Here is a 19,438-nt window from a genome sequence, read left to right on the forward strand (position 1 = left end):
ACTGACACCAGCCGGCATCAGTAGCTGTCCTCCAACACCTCTTATGTGCGGCCCCATCCACTCCATTTTCACTTTGTGAAGTATGTCCGCAAGTTTTTCACTTGTTATTGAAAAGTCTGCGCCAGTGTCCACTAGTGTCGTCACGTGCTGGCCTTCAATTGATACAGTAACATTGTCACTAACAATTTCCTCTGTCGTCAAATCGTCCTGCTCTGTCGGCTGCTTGTTCGACGGTAATGGGGGATTTTCGGCACTTCGACGTGTGCCAACCTGCTGCTCCTTTACAACCTGCATGAGCTGTGGCTGAGTTCTTCTTTATTTTTCCTCGGGCACATCGGCTAGGTCTGCACGAGGAAAAAGCCGAGCCATATATCCTCGGCACACATGGTGAGTTTCGTTCGGTTTTTGAATCCGTGATTCGAGAAGGCGCTGTGCGCGTCGTCTCGCCTTTAGGTACTCCCGAACGTATCGACGAATTAGTGGCGGAACTTATCCCAGCTTGGTCAGTTTTTTTCCCTCGCGATTTACGAACCACGTGCGGGCTCCGTCTTCAAGCGAGAAATACCCCAGGAAAAATTAAAACTCTCCGCCTATGATCCCAACAGAAACCAGTTGCATCCCAGTTGGTTTCTAACTGGCACCGGTTGGCCTGTAACTGGGACTAGTTGGTTTCCTACTGGAACCAGTTGGTCCCAGTCAATGCCAGTTGGATTCCAGTTTAATATTTTCACCTGGGACATGTGGAATAATTACTGTCCAGCGTGCCACATGTTATACTTGGCTACGCGCTCGTACTCCTCGATAGTCTTCTGCATCCTAGTAGGCGTTGCCGTGAAAGGTTACGGGAGATTGAGGAGTCACTTGTGCATGGCCTGAGTCTGCCATGTCTTAGACACTCGTGGTAACAGGCAGACTTCCCGATATGGGACCAAATTCAGGGCTTAGGCCTAGCAGGCGCCGGCTGGCGCGGTGAACGAGTGTTTCGACACGCGGAAATCATCCTGGGCTGGATGTGGGGCTGTTGATAGTGAGTGAGTGAGTGAAACAACTTTATTGAAGAGACCAGCGGATTGAGGCCTGGACCTAAGCCGCGCCAGAGACGTCGTAGAGAGACCCTGTCCCCCAGCCGCCTCTCGAGCTTGCTGGATGGCCGTCTTGCAGATCTGAGCTGATCAGCGCGGCTTTCCACCGCGCCCCAAGCTGTTATGACGAGACTGCACTTTTGTCCTGTTCATGTGCGCATTCCCATAGAATGTGTACTAGGGTGGCGAGTTCTAGCTGTGCTACATAGTTTACGCAAGTCATTTGGGTACAGTTAGGGGTAGAAGTGCAATGTAGATGCACTGGGTTGGGGAAGGTTCTGGTTTGAGGTCGCCGCGCCCGGTCAGTCAACCGCCCGAGGTCTGTCTAATTTGGAGCTAGGCGGTGGGAATCTGCACCTCGACTTTTGGTAGAAGCAGGTGGCGTCACAGAATCTGAACATATTATGCCCCTCTCCTTCCAGGCCTCCCCTCCCGTTCCTTCGGGGGAAGCTTCTTCACGAGCGCGGTAAGTGTACCTTGCGCGAGGCAGTGGGCTTCCTCGTTGGGGTTGGGAGCAGTGAACTCACAGGAGGTGTGGGTTGGAAACCAAATGATGTATCTCTCTTCGAATTCCTCTGACGATAATGATCTGCATGGGCTTTCCCATGGAGTATGCTAACGGCCCTCGGGCAATATTCTTCCTCGTGCGTAGTTTCTGATTGCCGACTGCGAGTCGCTGATGACGTATCCATACATTTGGGAGAAATGACAATATGATATGGCTGTTATTGACAGGCGTCCCAAACATTTACCCAGCACCTCCACCTGCAGTGTTGCGACGCACAAACAGCAGGAACTGGGAAAACAGGGTAGGACACTTTAATTAGGCAAACTGAGAAATGATTAGTCAGGGACCTCGTCTTCTCTTCTCCAATGCGCGAGATCTGTGTCTTTCTCTGTGTTCCACATATCGGATGTGGCAGTATGAGATTGTGCTATAGCTTTGCCAAACTAGGCAGTTTCCCATGAAGAACTTGTACACTCGCCATTTTTCGGAATCTAGACCACTGTATCCCTGCAGGAAGCACAAGGAGTTCAAAGGCAGCCATTAGCATTAATATCTGGTCCTCGTGTGTTGCTGTTGAACAATGTGATGTTTTCTTACCTTTCCAATGTCTGTCTAGTCGTGGGCTGTAGCAGTTTTCTTCCGATGCTGAGGACTACATTGCGGGTTCACTCTCCATGCAGCCATGGGGGCTGCATTCCAATAAAGGCGGAATGCAAAACTGCTATGGTTTAGGTGAAGTTTAGGAATTCCAGTGCCTGTATTGTATGCAGCAATTCATTTGATTTCTTTCTACCATTTGTTGTCGGCGTGAATGCAGCTGGCTCATCAACTTTATCACCGAAGCTCAATCACTCAGGGTGGTAGTAGACAAGGAAATAAGAGTGGTGAAGGAAACTGATGGCTCCAAATACAGCTTTGTGCAGCCAAACTAAACTGTAGCTCTCCATTACGATGTCCAATTAATTGCCGTAATATTTAATATTGCTAGCTAATGTGTGAATCCAGAACGCAGCACTGAGGTGGGAATTCCCACCACACAATGTTGCATCTTAATCTCCGTGTTTAGGCAAAGAAAAGCAGTTCTTGCCATAAGTTGTAGGGATAAGGGGGTTGCCAGTGGCGCTAAAGCCTCGACATACCATGCATGGCAGTGGTGCATGAATGTTCAACAACCGCAGTTCGGTTCAAGCTCGATGAAACAATGCATGATAACCACATGTATGCTCTGAAACATTTATTATGCTTGCGACTAACACTTCAAGCAGGCCAGTTAGCTATGTAGTTTACATCGCTGAGACACTCCTTGAAGAGAATACACTAGGTAAAGAGGGGTTCCCGACTTGCCAGTGCGTGTATGGGTGGCTGCAAAGTCTGCCACGGCAGAAACGTGGCATGCTAACCATGTGCGGGGTGACTAGAGTGGTGGCTGAGACTTCTGCGCCCGCCACTTGCTGGAGACCAAAGAGGTTCGGACAATACCAACGGGAACTCACATGACTTACCTGGTGGTGCCAATAATGCTTGACATTCCCCTGCATGTGCGGTATGAGGGAGGCTCTCCCCCACCTGTCCGCAAACCTGTTTGCACCCACCAGATGTTTTCCACGTGCTGACCGCCTTGGCATGGATTCCCACAGAGTATGAGGAGACAGTTATTCTTGAAATGCGGCTTTCCGTACCTCCGAACCTAGTCGTGGTATTTAAACAAAAAATAGCTTTCTTTTTTCTGTTTCGTTAACCACTACCAACTGGAAATAAGAACCAACTTGAAAAGCAATGATGTCCCTTGACTGTCATCAGCTCTTCGGAGGTTAAGGGGAAGTAGGTCAGCAGTATTCATAAAAAATCAAACAAGAGTGCCACAACCTTCATTTAACGAGCAAAGTCAAAGATGTCATGGCAGCACTTCTCTGTGTTCTGAGATAATGAAATGAGCTAGTTTTTCAGACTTCCTTTTGAGGAAGCGTGTTCTGTCCTTTCGAGTCTTTGGTGACACTTTGCATTTCAAGACTGGCTTCACAGCCGATGGTAGCAAGACAGCACATCAGGCATGAAGAAAAAAGAAGTGCTTGTTAACCCACTTTACCATTTTTCCAGCATCCTGAAATTTTGCAAGAAAGGCATGCTTTCGAATTCTCCTATCCACACACAGCAGCACTCCCCTGCACACTGTTTAATGCAGCTCATCGAGTAAACACCAAACTCAATCGACCAGATGTCCATGCATTTAGGTTTCAATCAAAATGTTACATTGTGTCCTGAGTGATTCAAGGGTTGCACATAGAATGTGACTGGCCAAGATGCTGCAAGCAGTTAGAAAACCAGCACAACATAACCAAATGTTGAGCTTGTAAGAGCTAGCCAACAATATTGCAGCACAGTGTATTTGCAGATACAACAGCTTTCAGCATGTTTGGAGAGAAACTTACGGAGTAGGTGCTCCACTTCGAGGAGTCCTTCTCCCTCATTTCACGTGTTTGTGCACAACCACAGAAGTTGCTGGTCATTTCTAGACGATTCCGAAAGTAGAAGCTACTAGTTGAAGACAACCATCAGAAAAAGTGGATCTTTATCACTCTCCTGGCTAATAGGAATGTGCGAATAGTTATTTTTGAAACTGTATCAAATAAAAACTGAATAGTGCCAGAATCAAGTGGTATACTCTTCAAGAAAGCAGCAATTTTTCATCATTAAATATAGGACGCTCACATCCTAATATAATCGTAATGTTGGCAAGTTTCTGTCCACGTTAGAAGCGTTTATGAAAAGCACAAGTGAAGCATTAGTAACGAATAAGCAGTTTATTCACATGCTCAGGACTCCTTGGTGTGCGTCAATGATAGTTTAGCCGGAGAGGTGGCGCGAGGGTACTCTGAACGACGTAGCATGATCCGCAACGTAACTTGCTGTATTTTACATCTAGTATGGCCACCAGAATGAAATTTATCACACTTCTGCCCGAGTTATGTGCTTATTCACTTAGCGTAGACAATTCGAAGTATTCGAAGACTGTTCAAAATATGTGCACATTAACAAATAATGATTATTTCATTCGAAGACAAGATTGAATGGGACAACATGTATTCAATTCATTATTTGAAAGTTTTCAATATTTACACTGAATATTTACACTACCCTAGTCGCTAACGTTAAAATTCTAGTACGTCTGCAAACATATTACAGTCTGTGGGTTGCTGGGGCACTGTATATCTTCGCAGCAGCAGAAGCAGCACTAGTAGCGCCATGTTGTGATGCACACGGCCCTACCCTTCTTCAAAGTCCATAAACCATCCCTCCATCCCTATGTCCATATGGCTGGTTCCAATCTTATCCCCGCAGGCTTATAACGACCTCTGCACCAGCTAATATATGCAGAGCATGTTCACGCAATTACTGTTGTGGGTGCTCTAGTTGACCTCAGCGTCAGAGGTGGTGCCACACTGTGTATCTAGTGTCCTGGTACAAAGGCCGAAGCTTTCTACCGGGGGATACTGACCTCATGGCCCGAATGTAAGTGTTCCCGTTATGACAACAATGGCTAAACATTAGTGTTAACAATGATTTCATCCCATCATGACAACAATGACCAAATCTGAGTTTAACAAGCATCATGGCTCATAATGGCAATGAATAGTGGTAGCTAGTTGTGTCAACAAGTACGCATGTACAACATGTAAGCAACTAAAGTTTTATGGAGAAACTACACAGCATGATGAGACAATAGAGAGGTTTAGCTTGTCCGGTATTCCGGTAAAACGCAGGCGGACGGGGCGTTGGGGCAGAGGCGTAAAAGTGAGCAGTCTGCATGGTGCAGCCACCTGGTGGCACGGTGCTCAAACAGACAGAAACAGCTAATATTGCATTAACCAAGCATATTCTTCTTCGCTGCTGGTGTAAATTTTTGGCAGCAACACGATGACACCAGTGACGAAAATTTACACCAGGAGCGAAAAAGAATACGGTCGGTTAATGCAATATTAGCTGTTTCTGTCTGAGCTCTGCGCCACCAGGTGGCTGCACCATGCAGACCGCTCACGTTTACCCCAACGCCCCGGCGTCCACCTGTGTTTTACCGGAATACCGGACAAGCTAAACCTCTCTAATGATGTGACAATGCTGCCATCTCATTTCAGGGCAGGCAGAAAGGAACTTTCAACAAGCTCAACTGATACAAATTTTCCAGAGGAAGCAAGATCAATGCTTGCGGGCAAGTTCTGAAGAGTTACTCTACAGAGATTGACCGACTGAATGTGGTGTCAAAGTTGCCTGCTCTTTTTGCCTCCAGTATGCCACACCCCTTTGTTTATAAACATGCCTATACCAGGCGTTTCAGTGGTGACATGCCTAATTATTAAATATAGGTGGCAAAATGAAAATTTTTGCTGACCATGGGTTTCGAGCAGTTGTAGACTAGACAATTCGCACGATTGCGAATACAATCATAATTAAAAGTAAGGTTACCTGAATGGCAAAATTTCTTAATCGAATCTGAATATATCCTAGACAAACGCCCTTCGAATATTATACCAAGTATTTTTGAATTTCTAAGTGAAATAAGATATCACAGTTATCACAGTTACGGGAAGTCCGTTCGATAAATTGTAGGCATATCTATACAATACATGTATGTAATGCCATTCACAAATGTATGTCCAGTGATATATCTCTGGCGAGGAGCTTGCAGGTGAGAAACAACCTAAATGTGATTGCACCTAATGCATGACAAAAATTATAGTCATGAAACAAAGTAAGATACATTATAACGAGTGTTGTGCTCATTAAGGAAGCTATGTGTAATACTACATACTACACATCTTTTTATATGTATACAAGCATCATGAAACTTGCTGTAAAAAAGAATGCCTTGCATCTACTGCGGCTACAAATTCCTAGTATATCTAAAGGCGAGTCATCTTTATTCAACGAGTGAAAATTACTGTATTAAAGCTGCCTGCTCCTTGCATTTGCTAAAAAATGGCTCTCCTTTGCAATAAGCACAGTTCTACACAGCAGAATCAAATTGAATAGTACTGCATTTGATATTCAATTCAGATTCAAAATTTCAGATAGTTGTACAGCCCTTAAAAACCATTTTAGCCTGACTCACCAATGCATATCGTTGCAAGTTTTGAGTACAAATTTCTTATAACTGGTGCAAGGCACAACACTGCTAGCGAATGGTCATGCTTCGAGCAGTGGCCAATTTTAGTTCTGCAATCACATGACATGCCTCTCCAGTCAATAATTTGTGAAATTTCGTTAACCGTAATGGCAATTTATTGCGCAAGTCGTCTACCACTGTTACGAAGTTTGGTCAGCAAGGATTATCGTTTTGTCTCGAGCCCTTGATCATTATTAATCGTAGAAAGGCACTGCCAAGACGCCGAGTTCCTTTCTCAGGCTAAATCAGGCCCCTAAAAAACGACAATCAATAAAGTCCTCGCACACAAGCAGCATTTGTACATGTTTTAAGGTACACGCATTTTGACATGCTTGCAAAATAATTTCAAAGCGATGGCCTTTCCTACCAAGTCATATGCATATTTTGGGCCTATAATCATGCAATTATTGCAAATTCTACCGATGCAAATATTAACTACAAAAATTATACTGTGGGGTTTAAATGTCCCGGGTCAGCATATAGGCTTGGGGGACATACCATAATGAGAAGTCCCGCATTAAGACCACCTAGGGTTCTTTAACGTGCACCTAAACCCAAGTATATGCAAAGGTTTATACTAAGCATTCCACCCCATAGGAATGAAGCCGCCGTGGTGAGGAATCGTCTTGCATCCTCAAGCTTGGCAGCAGAAGGCCACACCTGCTGTGCTGCCGCAGTCGGTGATACAAACTTTCTAGGAATGCTATTTCAATATGTCTTACGAGGCTTTCAGAAGTCAGGCACTAAAAACAGTGTTCAAAGCAAAGAACTGCAGAGCCAATTCATGCATCTGCTTCCTTTTTCTCTTTTCCATTTCTGCAGACATGCCGGCTGTACAAATAACCAATCACTTTACCCTGTATCTGTTGAAATGCCCGCTTCATGGATAAACATATAGCCCGATTACAGGCAGCACAGAAGTAATATGAATGTGTCATGAACATGCTAGCCAGTGCACGCACAAGCGAGAGTAGTTGTGTATGTTGGAGGTTCTGAAACAAGTCGCATGAAACATGGACATGTCACTATGTGACATGATGCCAAATAAACTGAGCGAAAGTTTTAAAAAGAAGCACTTCCTTTATATCAGGCACAACATTGGTCTGTACATTCAGCTTGGCAAGACCAACCACTCACTTCCACCTGCAAACTTGCACACGGTCCGTTGGTCGCACTTTTAGCATACCAGAAATGAGCACGCTTATTATGGCCACCAAATGCTGATTCACATCCAATTAAGAAAGGTAACTGCTAGAGAGAAGCAACACCTTAGCACATCAGTACTTCCATCTGGACAAGCCTGGCAGTAGTGTCCCCAGGCATTCTGTACGGGATACTGCCAGCAAACATGATGATGGCCCTCGCCTGCGAACGCAGCTCCCGTTTCTGGACCTCATCTGGCCCCTTTATTTCCTTGTACTGCCCGTACAGCAGGTTCATCACTGCCAAAAGTATGTCGGACAGAATCCGACGCACATCTTCGGATCTTCGCGAAAATGCCGCAACGCTCTCCTCCACGTGGGACGGATTGAATGGGACCAACCGAAGCTGGCGCATCGTATCCAAGGCAAGCGCAGTCTTGTGCTGATGTGCAAGGTTGAAGAACGTCCCCAAATCTAGTAGCAGGCACAGGGACGACAGAGCTTCCGCCGATGCGTGGCTCGTCTGGTTTTGGTATCGGGTGGCAAGCTCGATGGCCAGGTCCTGCAGCCGCTCCCAAGCGGGACCCGATGCACTGGGCACGTGTTGCGCGAGCAGTCGACAGAGAAGCCTGATGGCATCTTCGTGCTTTTCACACAAGTCGTACAGACGCACCGCTTCTTCGTACAAGCCTCTGCTTTCACAGTCTGCTGCGACGGCTTCAATGACACGCTCGGTGTCAAAGTTGAACTTGTCGACCTCGCCTCGCCGGCGGCAGCCATCCGGCTCTATCTTGCCGAGCAGGGCCTCAAACTCCTTGGTCTCAAGCACCAGCTCGCTAACGCAGGCCGCAAAGAGGTTCTCACCGTGGAGGCCCTTGAGTTTGCGCAAGAAGTAGAAGTAACCGAGAGCCTTGCACGAATCCGACGCCTCGAACTTACGTGTGTAGCTCGTCACAAGGCGGGCCAGGTTGAAGCACAGGCCTGGTCCTGTGAGTGGCTTGGAGACCAGGGGCTGCTGTACGCAAGCCGGCGGCGTCAGGAGGTTCTCCTCGTACAGCACGAGCGCCACGTGAACGGCGTGGACGCGTTGGGGTTCCATGCGGGCCAGGAACTCGACGGCGTGCTCGAACTGACCCGTCAGGAACAGCACCTGGAAGTACAGGTACGGCTGGCGCATGGCGTCGAAGTGGCTCTCGCCGTACTCTTCCAGCAGGGAGCGCTGCAGTTTGGACAGCGTCAGGTGGTCTCGCGCCTGCTCCTGCTGCTCCTCGCCGGGAGACGGCGGCTCCTCGGCGTACACGAGGCACAGCTTGAGCCACAGGTAGTCCTCGCACGTCGTCGACACCAGCGCGTGGTCCTGCGCAACGTCGCAGCGGCCCAGGATGCAGAAGACGGCGCGCTTGAACGGGTCCTCCGAGGCGCGCACCGAGCGGGCGTACTGCAGGCGAATCCGGTTCTCGCTGCTCGCGCCCAGGTGGCCGTCCGCGGACGCGGCGTACTCCTCGAACACCGACGTGAGCTCGCCCGCGGTGCCCGGCGCTTGTCGACTGATCTCGACGGCCGCCTCGCGGTCGCCGCAACGCAGGCAGTAGTAGATGAGCGCCCACACCGGGTGCCTCTCGAGCTTGCCGTCGTAACCTTCAGCGGGCATCGCGGGAAGCTTGACGTTGAGGAAGCTCTTCACCAGGTTGACCGTGCCCAGTTCGCCGCCCAGGCGCGCGCAGCCGCGGTTGCCATCGATGACGAAGCGCATGTACTTCTGGTAGATGCGTTCCAGGTGCTTGCGAGACTGGCTCACAAGAGCGCAGGTGCGTTGAACGTCGCTCGTGGCACTGAGCGGCGCGTCCAGGAGGAAGCACACCATGTCCCACATGTCCGTCGCGCTGCGGTCGTCGAGTTCCTTGGCGACGTCGCGGAAGCGCTCCGCCAGCTTGGGGCGCGTGCCGCCACTGATCACCTGATCGTTGTAACGGGCCACTTCGCGGGCGTACGGCATTTCGGCGGCAGACATGGCGCTTCGCGTCTTCGTGTCAAGCTGGAAGGAGGACCCCACCATGCTGCTCGTGTCGGCAGCGGCCGTGCTCACGTCCATGACGTCGTTCGACGGTCCCAGGAGCGAGTCGAGGACGCGCTGCTTCTCGCGCTGCCACTCGTTGGCGAAGGCATCGTAACAGAACCTGTCGACCTCCTCTTGAGTCGCCTTGATGGACTCGGCGAACACGGAGAGTATGGCGTTCTCGCGTTCGTTCCGCAGGAAGGCCTGGATGTCGGTCTCGCGAGCCTCCTCGATCGGCTCGAAGGTCGGCACCGCCGCTAGGCCTTCGAGCTTCTGCGAGGCCCTTGGCAGGTCGAAGCCCCTCGAACCCAGTAGAATGGAAGCCTTCACCTCGTTCGTGTCCTTGGCCGACAGAAGAGCCGTGCGCGACCATAGCTGCTGGCCTTCCTCGACGATTTGCTTCAGGTTGCGAGTTACGCGCGGCAGGCCCGTGTCGTCGATTTCGGCAGTTAGCTGCTCCGCCTGTTGGAGCAGCTCGCCGAAGCCTGCGCTGTCTTCTTCCATCATCGTGAAGTCGTTTCCTTGCCTCGTTGTGCTCGAGGCTACGGCGACGACACTGATCACGGGCCAAACACAACTGGGCAAAAACCACGCGCGCCGAAAGTTACCGACGCCGGTTAAAGGCGACGTAAATCCTACCGCTATCTGCCAGCGGTCGTTTCAAACGGCGATATCGCAAGTGTTGCGCGGCGTTGTCATGCGTGCGAGCGCTGAAGTATTATCTTCTCAATTTTGACAAAAAAAAAACAGCAGTTTGGTGTAGTTAATTTTATCGTTTGCTAAAGTTGACTGCAAGACTGTTCGAACGCACTACTATTTGATGGCACTACATTACAACCACGCAATGTTACAAAAGACAGAGCAGGGTGCATTTTAAACGCACGTTGCCTGACGCAAATGTTTCTGCCGCCAAAGCTGAGCTGAGGCGGCGTTTCGTCAACGTGACAAATTGTTAGCTGTTGAACAACGATTCCCTCTCTTCTACAAAGAACAAATTAAAGTTTTGGAAACAAATAGCACTTTGACGTTCGCGTCTCATATTTTACGCCTCGTTGAGCAGAGGCGCTCGAGAGGAGAAATAGAGAGAGCTCGCGCGAGCTCGAGTATCGATTGCGCCATCTCCCAACCAACTTCTCGCCATCTCTCGGAAACATGGCGTCGGAGCATGGTCGGCGAGTTTCCTCCCGTGCCGTGCGGAGGCTTTGCGTGTGAGAAACCGCCGGATTTTTCGTGCCTACATCGCGCTGGACCTTCCGGGATGATGTAGCCAGCCGCTGCGGTGAACCCCGGTCGCATGAGACCTACGCGTCTGCGGTGTTCCTAGCCCGTTTTAATTTCTTGTGTGTGCACCCCCACATCGGACGCAAACCGAACCACTTCTCCCAACATGACGACTGACAAGATCAAAGTGGCCGTGCGTGTCCGGCCGATGAATCGCCGAGGTAAGCACTGCACGCCTTCTCTGGGCGGCGTTGTCAACCCTTTCGCTACCTATCGCGCTATTAGAGCAAGCTGCCCGATCGGCGAGAAAAAAAAATAACAGAACAGAATTGCTGGAAGTCGCCGTACGCGACACTGCGGCGACGGGCCGTGGGCAGCTGCGATCGCCCCAAAACACTTCTGGCGAAGCGCTACGGCCGGTGTCTGGCATACATATCGATCGTTTTTTCACGCAGTCCTTTAGACTCCCGCCGTTGTTCTCGTAGGGAGAAATCCTTAGGGACATCCGGAATGTGGAACAGCCGATTTTGCGAATCCGTATCACGCGTCCGTCCTTCGGCATTTTTCTTTTTCGCTCTCCCGTCTGCGTCGGCGCGGTAATTGGGCTGCTGCCGTAACGATCTGCGTCCAGGTTTGCGGCCAAAAGCTTTGGCTTGGCGAGCGACTCGCGTGATTTCCTCACGGACGGCTCTACGGGCAACTCGTCCGCTCGTCTTTGCGGCAGCAGTACGTCAAGCGCCAGCGAAGCGACCGCTCCGTATTTTTTTTGTCAACGCGCGTACTTTTTTTTCCCCTCCTGCGCTGTGCGTAAGACAGACGCGTCATACACCTCACGTTGTTCAGCTCGCCTCGATGTGCGATTATGACGCGCTCTGCTGATGAAACGGCCGCTGGCACAATCGGGTACCTAACTGTCCCGAACTGTCGCACGCTATTTTTATTACCGTACTGTTCTAGCGATCGTTTGGAGTACTGAAAAGTTGTGTTATTCTCCTTCCTGTTGCCGTTGGCTTGGCTTAGTTCTCGGGCGATTTTTGCGTGATGCATATGCGGCGGGGTTTCGCGTCCCACATTCTGGTACGGCGGCTAAGGATTTAGCGTAAGCCATGCGTATTGCAGCGCTTATTTCCTGTCTGCTACGTAGTGCTCAGATGTGAGAGCGCCATTCCGTGTTGTGCGCGCGAGCGCTACCGAAACTGTGTGCTTGATTTCATTCATTCATTCATTCATTCATTCATTGGTGGTGCATGCGTGACTGCAGGTGAGATCATTCGTATATGTGATGTACCCGACTGTAAGCACACGAAAGTTTCGTTTAGTGCCCGGTTCTCGCAGCATATCGCGTTGGCTGAGGTAATTCTCGCTTTTTTTTGTTAGGTGTGTTTGCTTAGGTCGTTGTGCGACAAGTTCTGCGACCCCGCAACAACTGAGGGGGGCGTACTGTTGTGGTTGCATTGCTTTCAAGAAATCGGTTACCAAAGGCGGTGTTCCGGCTCCTACGCCTTCATCTGTATTCGGCGCGTGGTCCCGTTTTCAGAGTCAGTGACTCGTCGCTTGAGAAAAAGAAAGATTGCGCTCATGCCTGCCCGAGAACCCGACGTTGTTGCCTCGTATCTCGCGCCTCGTTGGGTTTCTTGCTGCTTGGCGCACGTATACATACCGCCGCAGTCTCTGCAGTCTCACGGTCTTGGCACTTCCAAAACCAGCCAACTCCGCGCGCGCTGCACAGCTTCCGGCAGAGCGAGTTCGTGTGTGTGTGTGACTCACGGTGCGAGGCTAATTTCTCCATTTGCTTTTAAATTTTTATCTCTCTTCTTTCACCCTTTCTCCAACGGTGCTGGCGCCGAGGATTACGCGCCATACGGTCGCGGAGGAATACCATTTTGTAGGCGTGTGCGCGGTGGGTTATATTATACCAACCATTATGCCGATTGTACTAGGTGGTGCCCGTGCAGACGACGTATGCGCAGCAGGCGGGATCTCGCTTCCTCGGCTGGCGACACAAAACAGCTGGCTGGGCCGTGCTCTTGCATCTGTGTTTTGTGTTTGTATGTCGACCTTTCCCGCTCTCCCCTTTCCTTCTCCTGTCGTCTGCTCGTCAACAGAGTTTTTGTTCTTAGTACCATATCCCATCCGTTATTCTGTTCCGCCTTGGCTCCCCTCTCTCCTTCTTATTCTTATTCAAGCACGCATTCGAGAGCTCGCATGCTGCGGTGCGCGCGTGAAAAAGAATCAAACGCAATGTTGCGCTGAGGCAAAATGAAAAAAAAAAAAAAACTAAATAAATCAAAACAAAAGGAAAGAAAGAAAACTCGTGCTGCGCGCTGTTGACGGGGCGCCGAGTTATTAGAGCAGAAGAATGACACGCTACCTGGATTCGAACAATCCGGACGCCCTTCACACAGGGAGCGGGGGAGGGGATGCTTTTCAACGCCCCCCTTTTCTTTCCTCTTGCTCCTTTATCTTTCTGTGTTTCTTTTTCTCCGTCTTGCCGTTCTTTATTTTGTTTCCTGTTTTCCCGTTCTTTTGCCCGGCCATTATCCGTTCCTTATTCGCGGCCTGCGTACGCGGCTTATCGGTATACACCCGCGAACCTCGTTTGCGTAAACACGAGCTGCGTCTTTTGAGTTGCGTGCCGTATGTTTTGTTTTGTTTGTCTAATTGTTTTTACTTTAGATACGGCTGCTTCCGCGCCGTTATTGCAGTTTCTAACGGATCCAATGAGTGCGTTAAAGGCACCCCCTTTCGTTTCTATCTTCTCTCTTTGTCTGTGTGTGTGTGCTTGTGTGCGCGCGCGTGTGTGTGTTAATTCTAGAAGTTTATTAAGCATTCCCTTTCTTTCTTACTGGAATCTCCGCGACGCAGAACTCATGAACCGCCCCGCTCTGAAATTGTGCTACGTTGTTGCAAGAGGGCGAATGTCGATTTCGCGCCGCGGTGGCCCAGACGGGCAAAGACGTTCTGCTGCCGTTCACAAACGAGGTCATGGGTTCGATCCCTGGCGGCGGCCGCGCTCCGATGAGAGGGAGTGCAATAATGATTGTGTGCTTTTAGATTTAGAGAAACGTTAAAGGGGCCTTGCCCCCAACAGCTTTTCTTCAAAACTGAGAATGCGCTGAAAGAAGTAGAATGCCTGTCAGTGGAGATATTCCCGCAGAACTGTTCAAGAAGGGCCCAATAATAACGGAGATATAAATAGTGCAATGTTCCTTTCTCCCATTCCTCCTCAACACAACGTTTCCAGTGTCACTTTGGAACGTTATACGCCCCGCGATTTAACAAATTTTCACTTTGTTACCAGTGAAGTGTGTTAATGCTTTGCTAAAACAGTGCCAATCACCCTAATCCGCTGCTTTCAAATTTGCAATTCGCGTTAGCCAATCAGCGCAGTCAGTGCAACGGTTTACCGTGTTCTTCCGCAGCTTGGACATCCTTAACCGCGACGTCTGCTCTCTCGGCGTAAAGCAGACGTATAGCAGGCGACGCCGAAATACGCTGGGGCATTCTGTAGTCTGGTTGGTGTTATGAGGAAAGCTTGGATAAGTGTACGCTTCGGAGAGCAGCGTACGCACATTGTGAAGTGTTTTCGATTTTGTTTAGCCGGACGCCTGCCGTAACATTTTGGTGTGACATTTAGTCAGTCTGTTGATGTACATTCTTTGAACGGTGATAGCCTCGACCGGCGCATAAGAACTGTCAGAAAGCGGAACTACTTTATCTTGCTCGTCAGCGACCCAGAGCCGTAGCCTTAGCGTGCCTCGTAACTTTGACCTTTTGAGTGATGTTGTATAGATTCCCTGCTGCGTGCAGGGGGACATTATTCAATTGGCTCGCAAGTTCTTCACACCATCGTTTAAAGATGGCTAACATTTTCCCAGTGACAACAATGGCGTCCTATATGGATATCCGACACGGATATCCTAGGGATGTGTCAAGTGTACGTCCTGAGGACGTCTCTCACACGATAGTTTGGCCCCGTTTTCAGTGTCCTGCGGACATCCCTTGCATGTCCGCGAGGGACATCATGGGGACATGCTGCGTACGTGTTAGGAACATATGTCAGTTCCTTTTGTACAGTGTTTGCTATGTCTGTTACGGTCGCAGCGCACGCTCAGTGACAGATGCAACGGGCAGAGCGCAAACGCGTACACGGGCATTATACGCGCATTATACTCTTGATTATTCAAGTCCTTCCGCCAAGCGCAAGAGGCTCATTGAAGTACCTGAAGATTTAGAAGTAAGTTTTGCCATCGAATCGGTAAATTACGACGTAAACATGCGTTGCAGACGTGATACCATCGGATTGTATAATTCGAACATGCGAGAAAACATAATTCTGTTTACGAGGAAGCCCAAACACAAGTCCCCAATTGAAGGACAAATATTCACGTGCATGCCGAAAAAGGTCCTGTGCGATATCCTGGGGAACATCCGTGATGGACCTCTGGAAGACGTTCTATTTGTCTCAGAAAGGGTGCACGGACATTGGGATGTGATTCGGATGTCCTACGGACGCCTTGCCGTGTTCCAAAAGTGTTTCAATACACCCTCAACTTCCGCGTCTTGTGCTAGCGTCCCCAGTTCTGGCGCTGAATCGGACGATGCACTCTGTAATTCTCCGGCGAAGCCATTGCACGCTGAAGAGAGGGCGGTCACGCCCCCACTTGAGATTCTTTCGTACGACGCCGATTCGACCGACCTGCGGCTACTGACAGTAACGGAATGCGTACTGCATTCCCCTGGTAATCAAAGCGTTATCTCTCCGGCCATTGTTTAGCATTGTTATCGCTGACTTAGCCGATTATCTGCACCGCACTGAGGCGCGCTTTCGTCATTTTCTCAGCGCGTGCGCAGTGCCCGCGAGTGTTGGGGACTCGTTAGCTGCGTGTTCGTATACAAAGGGGTCACATTTGCAGACTAAGACTGCTAGCAGACGACTATCCTTGATACTTCTGCTCTCTTTCGCTGTTCGCCGATTTGAACGACAGATTTTACTTGCAAAGTAACTATTGCAAACTATGCCAATTGTTGCCCTCAAAGAGAAGGATGCTATACTTAACGTCGCGGCATCTCCGTGACGTTCAACTTGGCAGGGAAGCAGCCTGTTTGTTAACAAAGCGGGCAAAGCGCAGACGACCATCGTTGAGACTTCTGTTCTTCTGCACTGCTCACTGCTTTAAGCGATACTTTGCGAAGTGACTTTTGAAAAATACGTCAAGCGTGTGCGTTGGTCTTGCTTTCAAAGAGACACTATACTGAAATTAACAGCAGCGCCGTAGCATCGTCGTGACATTGCACTCAGCAGCAGCGAAGCTGCATGTTTATAAACAAAGCGCACAAAGCGCACAAAGCGCAGATGACTTGAAACTTTTGTATTTCGCGCAGTTCGCCGTGTTGAAAAACATGTGTTGCTAAGCAACTTTTGAAAACTGTGCCGGTTATCTCATATGCTAGTCTTGATTTAAACGAAAATTCGCTTTCACGCTATTACAGTTTGCGCTAAATTTCGATGTCCACCGCGGCTATATAAGAAGCTCGATAAGTAAAAAATAAAGCTATAATGTTGTCTATTTTGTATAATTTAGATGCAGTCGTTGGAGATAACAAGCAGCGAATAAAACTAGTCTATAAAACCTAAGCTGCGATAACTCGCAACAACTTCGCAACTGGAACACACACACGCGCGCGCGCGCACTCGCACGCACGCACGCACGCACGCACAAACGTTTATTACCAAGTTTTGCGAAAAACTCACGCCCTTCGAAACGTTGCAGTCATTCACGGAAGCGCATTCGTACCTCGGATAACTCGGAGTTCATTTTTGCTTACTTTCTATTCTTTTTTTACGAGATCAAATACGTACGCGCGTCCACTTCGATATGCGTAACGGTTTCTGCAGACTCCAGTTGACCTCGCCGCCCCAGGCAACATTCGCGCATCGCTCCAATACGTTCTGTAAACCTCGCGTACTTCTACTTCCTCTTATGTTGGAATTTTTTTCTTTTTCTTTTTTTTGCGGGCCGATATTATATTAGCCGTCGCGCGAAACAAGCTTGCGGTTTCAGGAACATTCGAACCGTAGAAATGCTTCCCCGGTCGATGGAAAAAAAAAATTCCTCATCGTTATTTTTTATTTTTTTGGCCCGGGGTCGAAATCCTCCAGACCGCAGGGCTGCAAGAGATGCGAAGGGAGAAGTAGAAAGAAAAAAAAAAAAGAGGGAGAAAAAGGGAACGCGGAAAGGGCCCATCACAGGAAGGAATGGGATAAAAAAATGACAAAGAAAGAAAGACGTAATGCCCGTCTCCAGAGAGCTGTAGGTATCGGACGGAACGAAATAAGTGGCGGGGGATGATGTGGGGAGAGGAAGGATGGGGAGGGATTCGGTCACCCGTGTTTCCATCTCGTCCTCCGAAAGTCGATGACAAGCGCGCCAACTCCATGCAGTGCGGCGAAACCTATACGTGCTACGTATTCGGGTGGAGTGTCGCGTCGGTTGACGTGAACTTGTTCATCGCTGCAGTACTTTCCGCCGCAGTTCTGCGAGAAGAGGCATCATTTTAATACCGTAAATTCCTCGGTTATTACGATATCGCTTGATTCGAAGTATCGCTTGATTCGAAGAGCGAGTAAAATGGAGGGGTTTGATGGGGCTCGATTTCTTAATTTTTTTTTTTTGTATGTCACAACCATGCGCAGAAAGGACAGTGAACCCAAAGCAAGCACAGGGAAAACTAGTTGTTACGTTTCAATGAATTGTAGAAATGTCGAGGTAAAGGGCTGCACGCGCGAAGATGAGACAAGTCCGTGTACTACACTCTTAAGCAAAATTACACCATTTTGCCACGCAACGATAATCGTCATCTGTCTTGTCCGTATATCCTTTCTTTAGCGCGGCGAGCCCGGTACTTCCACGTAAGGAACGGCATTCCCGTTATCAGCATGACAGAGCACTTTCGACAGGAAAGTAGCGAGTGCAGCGTTTTCAAGGAAGGAAACGCAAGCAAGACAGATGACAATTATCGTTGTGTGGCAAATATACACCCCAAAAGGTGTGCATTTGTTTAAGAGTGTACGCTCTAACAAAAAAACGCCCTTTGCGGTGTATCTTGGCCCCAAGCAATAACCATCTCTGGCTTGCGTTTCCTTTGTCGAAAACTCTGCACTCGCTACGTTCCTATCAAGAATTCTATGTCACAGTGATAACGCGTTTCGTGACCGCAAGCTACCGGGCGCGCAGCGTTAAAGGAAGGAAAAGCATGCATGATAGATGATCATTGTTGTGGGACAGACGTACGCTCCCAAGAGTGTAAACTTCTTTTAGGAGTGCACTCGTCGTTCCTAAACTTGGGAGCTGAACGATGGCAGCGCCAGCTGCTCCCTCTAGTGATTTCAGCAGGAAACTGTAATCTGGCTGACGAGACCCGTGCGATAGCTTTCGCCGTACTGCATGCAACTGTCTAGACGGAAGTATGGGAGCTCAGCGTCATGATAACGCGATCAAGACCCCCCCCCCCCTCTCCCTGTGCTACTCTAGAGGGCGACGACAGGCGGCCGGGTTCTCGGACCCCGGCTCGGTCGGGCTTGAAAGAGCGAAAGCAGCCAGCGGGAGCCAAGCCAAGCCGATCCGATGCGATGATGGCTACGATGGCGGTCTTCAACGAGTTGGGCTGCGAGGGGGGCGATGTAGGGGACGCAGATTTCTTGCTCATTGGCGCGAAAACTTGCGGGAGCCACTTCCTTCTCGGCAATCCTTTTTTCTTTTTTTTCCTTGCCTCGGTGTGTCCTTATCGTCGAATAGGCGACGACATGCCGAGCTTGCCCGTTATATACGTGTAATGTATGACTCCGCGCGCGTCGATGACTGCCATAAAGTGGGATATTGGATGGCCTCACGAAAGTCTTTGGGCGTGTCTTGGGTTGTTGCCGTAGCATCTCCCGGCGTGGAAGACGTTGATCGCATCGGCGCATGGGTGTCGAGCAGACTTCGCTCGGGTTTGTTTATTCATTTGCTATGCGCTCTTAGGAAACAGTATAGGCGTTAGGGGGCTTGCACGGTGGGCTTCAAACGATCGGGGCCAAACTAGAAGAAACAAGTAAAGGCGCGAAAAAACTCCGGGAAACGAATGAGTCAATGTTCGCGCAAGGCGGAGCGAAAACAAAAAGGAACGAACGTGAAAACAGGAGCAAGTGTGAAAAATTTGGAGGACGCTTGAGCTTCGCCTTTAAGAGTGGAACGCGATAGATTTCAAAGATCCCTGACTGCTTGT

General features: G+C 49.4%; 2 protein-coding genes across 4 annotated transcripts in view; one reads left to right on the forward strand and one right to left on the reverse strand.

Moving 5' to 3' along the window:
* Positions 1-7,811: 7,811 nt before the first annotated feature.
* On the reverse strand, positions 7,812-10,896 carry Nup93-2 (Nucleoporin 93kD-2). Its single transcript, XM_050180870.3, has one exon. It carries the CDS (start codon positions 10,454-10,456, stop codon positions 8,021-8,023), a length of 2,436 nt encoding a protein of 811 aa, XP_050036827.1. The 5' UTR covers positions 10,457-10,896; the 3' UTR covers positions 7,812-8,020.
* A 177-nt stretch (positions 10,897-11,073) lies between these two features.
* Khc-73 (Kinesin heavy chain 73) overlaps positions 11,074-19,438 on the forward strand; it is a 122,740-nt gene continuing 114,375 nt past the window's right edge. For all 3 annotated transcript variants that reach the window (XM_055072260.2, XM_055072261.2, XM_050180871.3), the window contains exon 1: positions 11,074-11,391. In XM_055072260.2, the coding sequence (XP_054928235.1) occupies positions 11,337-11,391 (55 nt within the window). In that variant the 5' untranslated portion in view covers positions 11,074-11,336. The remainder of the gene's footprint in view (positions 11,392-19,438) is intronic.

The sequence above is a fragment of the Dermacentor andersoni genome, chromosome 7 (assembly GCF_023375885.2).
Source record: "Dermacentor andersoni chromosome 7, qqDerAnde1_hic_scaffold, whole genome shotgun sequence".
Lineage (NCBI taxonomy): Eukaryota > Metazoa > Arthropoda > Arachnida > Ixodida > Ixodidae > Dermacentor > Dermacentor andersoni.